Below are 14,079 nucleotides of genomic sequence, written 5' to 3'. Positions count from 1 at the left end.
ATTTTTTACATATCCTGTGGACTGAAGAGACTAAATTGAACTTTTTGGGCATAATGACCATCGTTATGTTTGGAGGAAACTAGGAGAAGCTTGGAAGCCTAAGAACACCATCCCAACTGTGAAACACGGGGGTAGCAGTATCATGTTGTGGGGTTGTTTTGCTGTAGGAGGGACTGCACTTCACAAAATAGATGACATCATGAGAAAAGAAGATTATGTGGCAAGACTGAAGCAACATCTCAACACATCAGCCAGGAAGTTAAAGCTTGGGCGGAAATGACCTGAAGCATACTGCCAAAATGGTAACAAAGTGGATTAAAGATAACAAAGTCAATGTTTTTGGAGTGGCCATCACAAAGTCATGATCCCAATCCTATTGAATATTTATGGGCAAAGCTGAAAAGGCAGGGTCGAGCAAGGCGACCTACTGTACATACCTGGATCAGTTACACCAGTTTTGTCAGGATGAATGGGTCCAAATTCCGACCAACTATTGTGAGAAGCTTGTGGAAGGATATCCCAAGTGTTTAACCCAAGTCATTCAGTTTAAGGGTAATGGCACCAAATACTAATGACATGTATGTAAATTTTTGACTTTGCAGTACATAGGGAAAGCCTGTGAGTCTTGCTTCCTCTGCCCACACATAGGGAAAGACTGAGAGATCTGCTTCTTCTACCTACACACAGGGACACCTGCATCCCAGCCAACACATAGAGAATATTTGGAAGTTGTTTTTCCTGCTCACATATAGAGAAAGCCTGGGTGTCCTTGTTCTCCTGCCCACACATAGTGCATGACTGGGAATCCTGTGTTTCTCTGCCCATAAACTTTTTTTTTTTTCGCATCATGTTTGTTGTCTTCATATTTTGTAGTAGGGGATGTAATGTTAGTGTATTGTGTGAAATCTATTTATATGGACTGCAGCAGTTGTCCTTCAAAAAATCAGTCCAGCTTTTTGCTTTGGCTTGCTCTATGTTGTAAATAATACTAAACCCACTGTCATTCTTATAATTTATTAGATATCTGAATTTTGCTATAGGTATTTCTCTCAGTGTGGTTCCCATGTATTTGGGAGAAATTTCACCAAAGAATTTACGAGGCTTCTTGGGCTTAATGCCAAGCCTTTTTATCTGCCTTGGAGTATTTACCGCACAAGTGCTTGGCCTTCCGGAGCTACTGGGTCAGGTCAGTATTGTATAGATGGTGACAATTATGCGGGAAAAAACTTTCTAGAAAAAATTGTCTGAAAAGCATTTTTATATCTTTGTTGGGTCTCATTCAAGATGGGACTTCTTTTTGAAAGCCTTTAAAAAAATACATGGTCTCACTTTATTACCATATACAAGATATAAAAATAGCAATTTTAAAGGAAATGTTTCAGCATGTTTTTGTAACCTAATCCAAGTGTAGCATGATATAGGGACAGAGACCCTGATTCCATGGATGTATCGCATAGTTTACTGGATGCAGCAGATGTTACAGAATCTATTATGCATGTAATTCACTCATACACTGGTATGGATCATACATGGGGGACCGAGGATGAGGAAACTTAAAGCACGTGCACGAAGGGAAAATAAGGAGAACGAGGAGGATAATAAATTAAATTAGAATAATCTCCCACTAATCTAACTGAGGAGAAAGGAAAGGCAGACAAACATACACACAACAGAAACACAAAGGGTATTTGCCTAGCAGAGAAAATGACTTTATTGACGAGCTGGAACTCCTTAGCACTAATCCATTAGAAGTATAGCCAGCAAGGAAGTGTAGTGAAGATCTCTCTCTCTCTCTCTCTCTCTCTCTCTCTCTCTCTCTATCTATCTATCTATCTATCTATCTATATATATATATATATATATATATATATATATATATATATATATATATATATCTTCACTACACTTCCTTGTTGGCTATACTTCTAATGGATTAGTGCTATTATATATAGAATATCTCAACCCAGAATGTGATAGGGCAACCGAAACGAGACAATGGGAAACACCTGAAGAGGAGCAAACCCAGAAAGGAAAAATGAAGGCAATAGGAACAATCAGCATAAGGACAAGGAAGAGAAGGGCCATCGCTTAGCAGACAGGAGATCTGACCACACAGCAAGAGATCAACGGATCAAATCCCTAAACCGAGGCATGGCAGAATCCAATTTCTCTGCTGCAGAGCTTAGTATGCTGAGCTATACATAACCCACCCACCCCACTGATTGCAGCTTTCTGTGCACTATGTATTTAATGTGTGCAAATAGCTGCTAATCCATGGTGGGGTAGAATAAGGAAGCAGGAGGCAGCTTATCCTGTAGTGATAATCTCTTGCTGATAAAACAGTGATTTTATTGAAACCACAAAACTCATCCCAGTAATGACATATCTCTGGAATCAGGGTCTCTGCCTCTACATCATGCTGCTCTCAGATTACTTAGCAAAAACTTGCTGACAGACTTTTTAAGACTTTCTATAAGGTACAAGCTCCTGTCACTTAATTTTAAGGGTAAATGCGTTCCCTAATATTTAACTAATTTTCATTTTGGGAAACAAAGTTTTTTTTATAGCAGTGTCTCCCAATGATATCCTTCGTCTATATATTCTTTTAGGCATATGGAAATCATAGTGCAGAAGTAGGATTTCAGATGCCTTACCTTGGAGGACTTTAAAAGCTAGCCTTGCACAAGAGATAAATATCAGCCAACAGCTATTTTTCACCCCAACTACTCCATATACATAAATGCAGGTCTGAATGACTTTCATCGGACATGTTAGGAAGGTTTAGAGGGGTTTTCCAACTTAAGAAAGCCTCTGTCACTTGTGCAGTAGATTATTTTAAATGAAAACAGACAGTTTTATTCACCCTCCCCTGGTCCATCACTGAGCCTCCATGACTGCTCCAAGTATCTGTTAATACAGTTAGGTCCATATATATTTGGACAGAGACAACCTTTTTCTAATTTTGGTTATAGACATTACCACAATGAATTTTAAACAAAACAATTCAGATGCAGTTGAAGTTCAGACTTTCAGCTTTCATTTGAGGGTATCCACATTAAAATTGGATGAAGGGTTTAGGAGCTTCCGCTCCTTAACATGTGCCACCCTGTTTTTAAAGGGACCAAAAGTAATTGGACAATTGACTCCAAGGCTATTTCATGGGCAGGTGTGGGCAATCCCTTCATTATGTCATTCTGAATTAAGCAGATAAAAGGCCTGGAGTTGATTTGAGGTGTGGTGTTTGCATTTGGAAGGTTTTGCTGTGAAGTAAACATGCGGTCAAAGGAGCTCTCCATGCAGGTGAAACAAGCCATCCTTAAGCTGCGAAAACAGAAAAAACCCATCTGAGAAATTGCAACAATATTAGGAGTGGCAAAATCTACAGTTTGGTACATCCTGAGAAAGAAAGAAAGCACTGGTGAACTCATCAATAGTGTTGAGCATTCCGATACCGCAAGTATCGGGTATCGGCCGATATTTGCTGTATCGGAATTCCGATACCGAGATCCGATACTTTTGTGGTATCAGGTATCGGTATCGAAACAACATTAATGTGTAAAAGAAAGAATTAAAATAAAAAATATTGCTATACTCACCTCTCCGACGCAGCCTGGCCCTCACCGAAGGAACCGGCAGCGTTGTTTGCTTAAAATGCGCGCTTTTCCTTCCTTCCGTGACGTCACGGCTTCTGATTGGTCGCGTGCCGCCCATGTGGCCGCGACGCGACCAATCACAAGCCAGAACGTAATTTTAAAATCCTGAAGGACCTGAAATTACGTCACGGCTTGCTGTGATTGGTTGCGTCGCGGCCACATGGGCGACGCGACCAATCACAAGCCGTGACGTCACGGGAGGCTGGACACGCGCGCATTTTAAAATGCGCGCGTCTCCTGCCTCCCGTGACGTCACGGCTTGTGATTGGTCGCGTCGCCCATGTGACCGCGACGCGACCAATCACAAAGCCGGAACGTAATTTTAAAATACTGAATGCCTAGAAGGACCTGAAAATGACGTCACGGCTTGCTGTGATTGGTCGCGTCGCGGCCACATGGGCAGCACGCGACCAATCAGAAGCCGTGACGTCACGGAAGGAAGGAAAAGCGCGCATTTTAAGCAAACAACGCTGCCGGTTCCCTCGGTGAGGTGAGTATAGCAATATTTTTTATTTTAATTCTTTATTTTACACATTAATATGGTTCCCAGGGCCTGAAGGAGAGTTTCCTCTCCTTCAGACCCTGGGAACCATCAGGGATACCGTCCGATACTTGAGTCCCATTGACTTGTATTGGTATCGGGTATCGGTATCGGATTGGATCCGATACTTTGCCGGTATCGGCCGATACTTTCCGATACCGATACTTTCAAGTATCGGACGGTATCGCTCAACACTACTCATCAATGCAAAAAGACCTGGGCGCCCACGGAAGACAACAGTAATGGATGATCGCAGAATAATCTCCGTGGTGAAGAGAAACCCCTTCACAACAGCCAACCAAGTGACCAACACTCTCCAGGAGGTCGGCGTATCAATATCCAAATCTACCATAAAGAGAAGACGGCATGAAAGTAAATACAGAGGGTTCACTGCACGGTGCAGCCACTCATAAGCATCAAGAATAAAAAGGCTAGACTACATTCTTTGGACAGATGAAACCAAGATCAACCTCTACCAGAATGATGGAAAGAGAAAAGTATGGCGAAGGCGTGGTACAGCTCATGATCCAAAGCATACCACCTCATCTGTAAAAACACGGCGGAGTCAGTGTGATGGCTTGGGCATGCATGGCTGCCAGTGGCACTGGGTCACTAGTGTTTATTGATGATGTGACACAGGACAGAAGCAGCCGAATGAATTCTGAGGTATTCAGAGCCGCCATACTGTGTGCTCAGATCCAGCCAAATGCAGCAAAACTGATTGGTCGTCGTTTCATACTACAGATGGACAATGACCCAAAACATAAAGCCAAAGCAACTCAGGAGTTTATTAAAGCAAAGAAGTGGAATATTCTTGAATGGCCAAGTCAGTCACTTGATCTGAACCCAATTGAGCAGCAGCATTTCACTTGTTAAAGACTAAACTTCAGACAGAAAGGCCCACAAACAAACAGCAACTGAAAACCACCGCAGTGAAGGCCTGGGAGAGCATCAAAAAGGAGGAAACACAGCGTCTGGTGATGTCCATGAGTTCAAGACTTCAGGCAGTCATTGCCAACAAAGGATTTTCAACCAAGTACTAGAAATGAACATTTTATTTACAATTATTGAATCTGTCCAATTACTTTTGGTCTAAAAACAGGGTGGCACATATTAAGGAGCTGAAACTCCTAAACCCTTCATCCAATTTTAATGTGGATACCCTCAAATGAAAGCTGAAAGTCTGAACTTCAACTGCATCTGAATCGTTTTGTTTAAAATTTATTGTGGTAATGTCTAGAACCAAAATTAGAATAATGTTGTCTCTGTCCAAATATATAAGGACCTAACTGTATCTGCAGTGGTGATGTCACGTTGACAGCGCTGCAGTCAATAACCGAGAGCAGCGGCTCATGCCAACAAATCAGGCATATTAAGTAGCCCATAGCTTCTTTCCTTGCTTTGATAAAATCTGCCTCTGCATAATTTTTTATTGCCCAATAATTGCCCATTCCACTTTGGTGGCAATTACAGGAGCCTTGGGTTTGAAACTTACATGACATGTACAGGGATTATTTATTCAGCAAGTGTATGACGGAATATAATGGATAATGTGCTAATACTTTCCCGCTGTTCTCACTGCATTTTCCTCTGTTCACAGGATGAGTACTGGCCTCTGTTCCTCTCCTTGATTGTGGTGCCAACGTTGATTCAGGTCTCCATGTTGCCGTTTTTTCCAGAAAGTCCACGCTACCTGCTTATAGATAAGGGCAATGTTCACGCTACCATAGATGGTGAGTAATAACATGTTATAAAAAGGAGTGGAAAACTAAAAATGTATGATTTTAGCAAATTATTATTAAATATAGAATACAATGCAATTGATTTTACATAAAGTTAGGGGCTTATGATCTGCTTAATATAAAGCTCTAAGCTGTGAACAGAAGTTCATAGATGCACTAATGGATAAAGATTTCTTATTGACTTGTACAGGAGAGTGTTGTGGGCATGCTCTGAAGCCTGTGCAGAAGCTACTGTGCAGGGAGGGGGAGGAAGAGAACAGTGGCGGTCATTGCTCTAAGCTGTGAACGTAAGTTTATAGATGCATTCACAGCAAACAATTGAACATGAGATATTTTTCAAATGAAGGTTTCTAATTGACTTGTACAGGAAAGTGTTGTGGGCATGCTCTGTAGCCTGTGCAGAAGCCACTGTGCAGGGAGGGGGAGGAAGAGAACAATGGCTGTCATTTATCATCGGAGTTTTATTACACACCTGATTTATAGTAAATGTGTGGTTAGAAGTGTAATCTTACCTGTGATGTTGATAAGATGCTTCTGAGAAATTATTTCTATAGAATAGGAAGTGTCAGGGTTTTCTGAGGCTCAATGACAAGTGACAGTTCAAGGTTGTTTTTTTATTGTAATTAACATGAAAATTAAACAAAATGATTGAAAGGATTCATTAATTTCTACAAGAGACTGGTGTGGGCATGCTCTGTGATGTGCAAATGTCACTGCAGGGACCAGAAGAGTTGAGTTGTCTTTTTAATCCGTGTTTACAGTTCACAAGGTAAAAAAGATCAGCAGATAAAGTAGGCTGGTTTTATTCCAACTTATTGTAGGTAAAGTATGCAAAATGCAAAAATGACTCTTAAATTTCATTCAGAACATGACCACTGTCTCTCCACTAATCTATCCCTGACACCGTCCGCCTCGTCCTTTTGTCAGAACTTCCATTGTGGAATTGCTGATGCTTATTTCATGCTCTTAGGAAGATGAATGGCTGATACCACTTGTAGTCGTGTCTGTCACATTCATTGCTTCCCCCGGGTTAAGGAAGATACCTGTGAATCTCTTCACTCTCACTCTTCTCTCTGTCTGTTTGTTGGATTGCCCAGTACACACAAAGCAATGATCATTTGCTATTGAGACAACACTGTTGGCTATTAAAATGACTCATAATCACGAGTCCGAAAGTGCGAGACAAATGGAAGAGGAGGGGTGTTCTGCTCTCTTGTCTCCACCACTAATGGTTAGCTGGTCCTCCAAGAAAATCAATTTGTCTCTATTTTTCAGTGTGTTCTATAAAATAACTGCAAAAGTTATAACTTTTTCTTTCTCCCTTTATAAATTATAATACTCTGGTCACTAAGGGATGAAGAACAGTATTTATCAGTTTTAAGTATTAACTAGTGGTGGGCGAATGTTCTCGGATAAGGTGTTATCCGACCATGCTCCTGTGCTAACACAGTGACTACGGAGTGCTCGAATAATATGTTTGGGTCCCGCGCCTGCATGTCTCGTGGCTATTCGACAGCTGCAACACATGCAGGGATTACCTGTTTGTTAGGCAATTGCCGCATGTGTTGTGGCTGCCGAACAGCCGTGAGACATGCAGGCGCGGGACCCAAACATATTATTCGAGCATGCCGAAGTCACTCAACATACGAGCATGCTCTGATAACACCTTATCCGAGAACGTTCACTCATCATTACTATTAACCCTTTAATAACTCTTGACATACATTTTCATCATAGGTCTCATGTGAGTTGTATTGAGTGGGGTCAGGTACTGAGCTAGCTCAATACCATACAGATGCCGACTGTGTTGCCAGCTTTAACAGTGATTGACAGCAGCATTTAATTTGCTTGTTTGCTGGTGCCTGCAGTGCCAGTTTTCATAATTCCTGCCGCGAATAAAGAGCTAATGGGTTACCTCAGCGGCCATGGGCCACCATGGCTGCCACCTTAGTTCTTTTAAAAAGCCCAGTAGCATTGCAGTATATAACATGAGTAATCAAAAGATCGCAAGATCAAATCATCATCCAACTTTGATTGATGTGGATGATGCATGCAGCGTCCTCCACATTTCAAAATGAGATCTTGCACCTGCACAGTAGCCTCGTAGGCCTGCACAGTCACACTTTACTTTGCCCTACTGCAGACAGAGCATAAAACATCACTGCGCAAATGCCGATCAATGTCATTCTGGGGGCATGGAAGAAAAGAATTAGGGTGAAAGCTTTTGGTACATTGGAGCCAGAATGATGTTGCTCGGCGCTTGACCAGTGATGTTTTATGTTCTGCCTGCAGTAGGTAAGAGAAAAGTGCGCCTGCACGTGCCTGCGGGGCTAGTATGTAGGCACAACATCATCTCTGGCTATGTGAATGACACAGGACCCATCATCCACATCAATCAAAGCTGGAGAATGGAGATTAGAAGCAGACATGAGGCACCGACTACGCAGCAAAGACGCCCATTGGACCAGACCATTTTCATTTACATACAGCTCAGGAGCAATAGAAATAAACATTTTCTTTAGTCACCCCCCACAACAGCACCACTGGATGAAATACTCCCCACTATAATAGTGACAGGAAACACAAAAAAGGTCAAATAGCACCCGCCCCCCTCTTCCTATCTCCATTGTTTTTCCTATCCCTATAGGGCATGAGGAGGTCACATACGAGAAATTCTTCGACTTCTTACATCCCTAGGGTGGCCGATAAACAATCAGAAATCTGAACTGATCCCTTCCACCAAGAAAATCTTCTAAGGGATAATGTTAGATATGCAGGACCAGATGTATTGGCTGCCGAAAGAAAAACAAATCCAGATCCGGTCCAAGATAACAACTTTGCAAGATCAGAAGAAAATATCACTGAGATTCGCAATCTCAAAAATAACTCCGACACACTGAAAAAGTTCCAGGTGAGTAAAGTTTTATTACATTTCAAAAGAATAATAATGTTTTTTCATTCCATAACATATCCCGCACACGGTAGCCAAACAACAACAAAAATGACTTAGGTATTAAGGTTCGACGTTTCGGCTTATTGTAAGACTTTTTCAAGAAACATGAAAAAGTTACATGAAAAAAAATTACATAAAAATCTGAAAATAAAAAATAAGACAAATTGCTTCTCTAGTCCACAAATGGATAGTAACAAAGCTTGAAATATATATACACACACAAGTGGGATTACATCCATCATAGTCTATTAAATACTGAATTATCTGTGCCAAAAATATATGTATATGTGAACATTTATTATAACCTCAATATATGTATCTGCTTATGTGTATAAAGATATTTTTATCCAGGACTGTGTCCATATATAGGAAAGTGTCCATATATAGGAAAGTGAGATATATATTGACAATAATGAAAATACGGAAGATAAAAAATATGAAAGATAAGGTAAGTACCTTAAAAAAGGAATCACCTTTGGCTATGCAACACAGACATATAAAAGGGCGATTCCTTTTTTTAAGGTACTTACCTTATCTTTCATATTTTTTATCTTCCGTATTTTCATTATTGTCAATGATGAATCTCCTCTTTTTTTTATATATGGATATATCTCACTTTTTATATATGGATATATCTCCCTTTCCTATATATGGGCACAGTCCTGGATAAAAATATCTTTATACACATAAGTAGATATATATATAGAGGTTATAATAAATGTTCACATATGCATATATTTTTGGCACAGATAATTCAGTATTTAAGGCTAGGTTCACATTGCGTTAGTGGGTGATCGCTAACGGACAGCGTTGCACGGCGAAAATGTCGCAATTAACGCCGTGCAACGGGTCCGTTAGCGCACCCATTGACAGCAATGTAAATTTCGCCTGCAGCGCATCACTAGCGCGTGCCTTTTTCGGCTCGCGCTAGTGATGTGCCGTTCTTCTGTGACGCGCCTCGGACGCTGCTTGCAGCGTCCGCGGCGCGCCCGAGGTCCGTTCCCCGCTCTCGCAGATCGGGGATCTGCGAGAGCGGGGACGTTAACGCGACCCCTGAACGCGGCCCCTAAATAAACATTGCGTTAGCGCAATCCGCTAGCGCTAAACGGATTGCCCTAACGCAATGTGAACCTAGCCTTATAGACTATGATGGATGTAATCCCACGTGTGTGTGTGTGTGTGTGTATATATTTCAAGCTTTGTTACTATCCATTTGTGGAATAGAGAAGCAATTTGTCTTATTTTTTATTTTCATATTTTTATGTACGATAATTATTTTTTTTCATGTAACACTGTTTAAAATCTAACTTATGTTTATGTTGTTTTATACATAGGTATTTCTTGAAAAAGGCTTACAATAAGCCGAAACGTCGAACCTTAATACCCAAGTCATTTTTTTCTTGTTCGGCTACCGTGTGCGGGATATGTTATGGAATGCAAAAACATTATTCTTTTGAAATGTAATAAAACTTTACTCACCTGGAACTTTTTTAGTGTGCCGGAGTTATTTTTGACACTTATATATTGTTTTCTCCAGAGCACCTTTTTACAGTGAGCACCCCTTCTATATTCTGTACTGAGATTCGCAATGTCAGCCCTAGGTTCCATGCATTTGTGCATCCCAGCAATAGCTTGGGCTCCGGCTCACACAAGAAGCTTACAAACCCACATCTTATCTTGCTTGGACGGTACTCTGAGATCCCTAAGCAGAACTATCAACTTACCGGGACAAGTAAAAGCCTCACACAGCTGGTGGCTCAATCCAAGAAACTTGAACAGAAGAGTAGCCTGGGATCAGAATCCCCTATCAACTGTAACAACAGATACCAGCAGAATAGGATGGGAAGCCACCATTACCCATGCCTCATTCCAAGGGATATGGTCTCAAGACATAAGTATTTGCTCTTCAAATTTGAGAGGGTTGGAAGAGGAAGTGCTGAAAGCTGCAGTAAACTTTAGTAAAGGGAGCTATTTTAAGAATATAATTAGACAATATGACCACATTTGCTCATCTACGCCACCAAGGAAGCACGAGACACAAAAGTTTAAAAGTAATTTCAGGCAGGATCTTTGCTTAGGCAGAACGACATGTGCGCTCCCTGTCTGCATTTTATATAAATGGTTCCACCAACATCCAGGCCGATTTTCTCAGCTGAGAAATGATACACTCAGGGGACTGGAGCATAGATGTGGAAATATTTTGGATGCTAACAAGAAAATGGGGTCTCCCAGAAGTGGACCTGTTTGCCCACTTTTGCTTTCTGCTGGATAGCAAATACTTCTCCCTAGACCCGAACGATACTTTCCTAGCAGTAGATGTTTTCTTTCACTGCTGGGACTTCAAACTGGCGTATGATTTCCCTCTGATTCCTCTCTCGTCAAGAACATTGCAGAAAATTAGGAAGGACAAAACCAAAACAATTCCAGTGGCACCTCATTGGTCGAGGAGAAGTTAGTTCATCACCCTGAAAAGTCTAAAGATAGATGGTCCCCTGATTCTTCCATCAACCAGGAACCTTCTCCATCAAGGGCTGATTTATCACCCAGATCCTCAAGCCTTACAGCTTGCAGTCTGGTTTCTGAGTCTGTCATCCTAAGGGCTAGGGGTCTCTGGGATAAAGTGATAAATATGCTTCAGAGAAGCAGGAAGCCAGTAACCAACTCCATTAAAAACAAAATATGGAAAACCTTCATATCCTGGTGTGGCTCTACCCCACCCCGTGGATCCTTTACATCCGAACATGGCTCAGATCCTTAATTTTTTTGCAGAGTGGACTGGAGAAGGGTCTAAAGACTAGCCTTTTAAAGGTCCAAGTTGCAGCCCTCAACTCATAGTTTGATCAAAGTCTAGCAGACCATTGCTGGGTGAGAAGATTTATGATTGCAGCCTCTCATTTACAACCATGAGTTTACAATTTGCTGCCATCCTGGAACCTAAACATGGTTCTCAAAGGTCTCACAATACCTCCATTTGAGACTATAGACGTTACAGATTTGGATAAATTGTCCTGGAAACCAGCCTTTCTGGTGGCAATCACGGCAGCAAGAAGTGTGGGTGAACTGCAGGCCCTCTCAACCAGAGAACCTTACTTAAGAACTCTAGATGATAGAAATATTTTTCTCTTGGATCAATCTTTTTTACCTAAGGTAACTTCAGAGTTCCATATGTCCAATTAAATCGTGTTGCCCTCTTCTTGTCAAAACCTGTCCAATAGTAAAGAAATTAAATTCCATACTCTGGACATACGAAGAACTGTCCTTCACTATCTTCAAAGATCAAAATCCTGGAGAAAGGACCAAAAAAATCTTCATATGGACAAAACAAAAGGAAAAAGGCTTCAAAGGGCATAATTGCGAATTAGATAAAGAAGGCAATATGTGGAGCTTACAAAAAGCAAAAATTGGTACCTCCATAAAAGTTAGCGGCATACTCCACCAGAACTGTATCGGTCTCTTGGGCTGAAAGGGCAAGTGCCTCCATCGAGAAGATCTGCAGAGCTGCCACCTCTTCCTCGGTCCATGCCTTTTCATTTCCAATAATTTTTATTGAATTTTAACATACATATTAAGGGAAGGGGAAGGAAAAAAAGGGAGGGGAGGGAGGGGGAAGAAGGGTGTCAGGGTAGGATAAGGGAACATAACAACAGAGAGGACTAAAAAGTCCTAGCAGGTTCCATATAACATATACATATTAACACTCAATTTTAATACATTTGAGTTTGAATTGAGCTAGCACACACAATTCCATTAAATCACTGATTCTGGATAAATTTCCAACCATTTCGCCCATTTCGTAAACCTGTTTATCAAAATAGTCATGAACAATTGCAAACCTATACTCATAAGATCTATGCAAATTAATTTTGTCAACAATATCAGAAAAAGTGGGTGGGCTTAGGTTCTTCCATTGGAAGGCTATTGCATTTTTGATGAACAAAAAAATTTGGATTGTAATAGGTCTCAATGGGTCCATGCCCTATCAAAACATTACAGGTTAGATCAGTTGTCTAATACTGGTTTTGGCCTTTGGAAGGAAAGTTCTCCAGGCCATTGTCCCTCCCTAAACTAATTATTCTTTGGCATTTCTCCTGTGGTGCTACCGTGGAGTGTGACTAGAAAAAATAGAATCCTGCTTACCGGTAATTCGATTTCTAGGAACCCTCCACAAAAGCATGGGTAATCCCACCTTAATATTTCATTGTATCATTTGTTTGCTGTAAATAAATTTTGACGCATTCATACTGGTGTGGTCCTTTTTATAAAAACAATGGAGACAAGAAGTAGGGGTTGAGCTATTTAAACTCTTTGTGTATCCTGTTGTGGAGGGTTCCTAGAAATTAAATTACCAGTAAGTCTAATACTATTTTTTGGGGTCAGAAGATGCTAGACACGTTTGTGGAATGCAGCGCAGGAGCAGATAAAGGTGGTATTTGTTCAGAGACTCAAACTGGTTCCCTTTGAGATCTGCCACTGAAATACCCAACTTATCTGACATTTAGAATTTGGAAAAAATGTAATTGTTATGTAGGACAGCAATTAAAATTAGCAAAATTTAGTAGAACCTCCGCAGTGAATCTAGGGAATAACTTCTCAAATATTCTGGGGACTCGCTCGGAGCTGTTGTCAGTCAGCTTTATTCTCTGCTCTTTTGCAATCATGGTATCTCCAGATTGGGCTATTTTGCAGTTTCTAAATTGGGAGCACTGTGCCATGATATCGCTGTATCGCACTCCCACAAGACTTCTGAGCTATAAAGTCTGCCATCTGTCAGGCCCCAGGTGCTTTTAGCTTCACCGCTGGTAGGCATTGCCAGTTTTTATTTTTGGTACAGATGGTAAACAGACAATTTTTTATTGTGGTTAATAAGATTGTAGTTATAGGACCAAATGATTTTTCTGAGATATACCTGCTCACAGGATTAGGCTTAAGGAGGCAGCAACTTGGGGAATATAACTGATGCTTGTCTATAAAAATCCAGCATGAGAATCATATGATTTAAAATATTAACCTGATTTTTGTATGGCTATAGTTACCAATTCACTACAAATAAGCACCTATGGTATTATAACTTACAATTCCTGATGCAACATATGTAGTAATTATCATATCATTGAATGATAGTGAGACTGGGTGGCTGAGTGGTTAGCAATGTTTTGTTGCAGTGTTGGGGCCCTGGATTTTAATCCAACC

At 40.9% G+C, this 14,079-nt stretch overlaps 1 protein-coding gene across 1 annotated transcript in view; it reads left to right on the top strand.

The window, feature by feature from the left end:
- Nucleotides 1-14,079, top strand: part of LOC143769770 (solute carrier family 2, facilitated glucose transporter member 9-like) — a 197,269-nt gene that overhangs the window by 94,752 nt on the left and 88,438 nt on the right. The window contains exons 5-6 of the mRNA XM_077258616.1: nucleotides 1,041-1,186; nucleotides 5,795-5,927. Coding sequence (XP_077114731.1) covers nucleotides 1,041-1,186; nucleotides 5,795-5,927 — 279 coding nt within the window. The remainder of the gene's footprint in view (nucleotides 1-1,040; nucleotides 1,187-5,794; nucleotides 5,928-14,079) is intronic.

The sequence above is a fragment of the Ranitomeya variabilis genome, chromosome 4, assembly GCF_051348905.1.
Source record: "Ranitomeya variabilis isolate aRanVar5 chromosome 4, aRanVar5.hap1, whole genome shotgun sequence".
Lineage (NCBI taxonomy): Eukaryota > Metazoa > Chordata > Amphibia > Anura > Dendrobatidae > Ranitomeya > Ranitomeya variabilis.
This window is presented reverse-complemented; position numbering and strand designations above follow the sequence as displayed.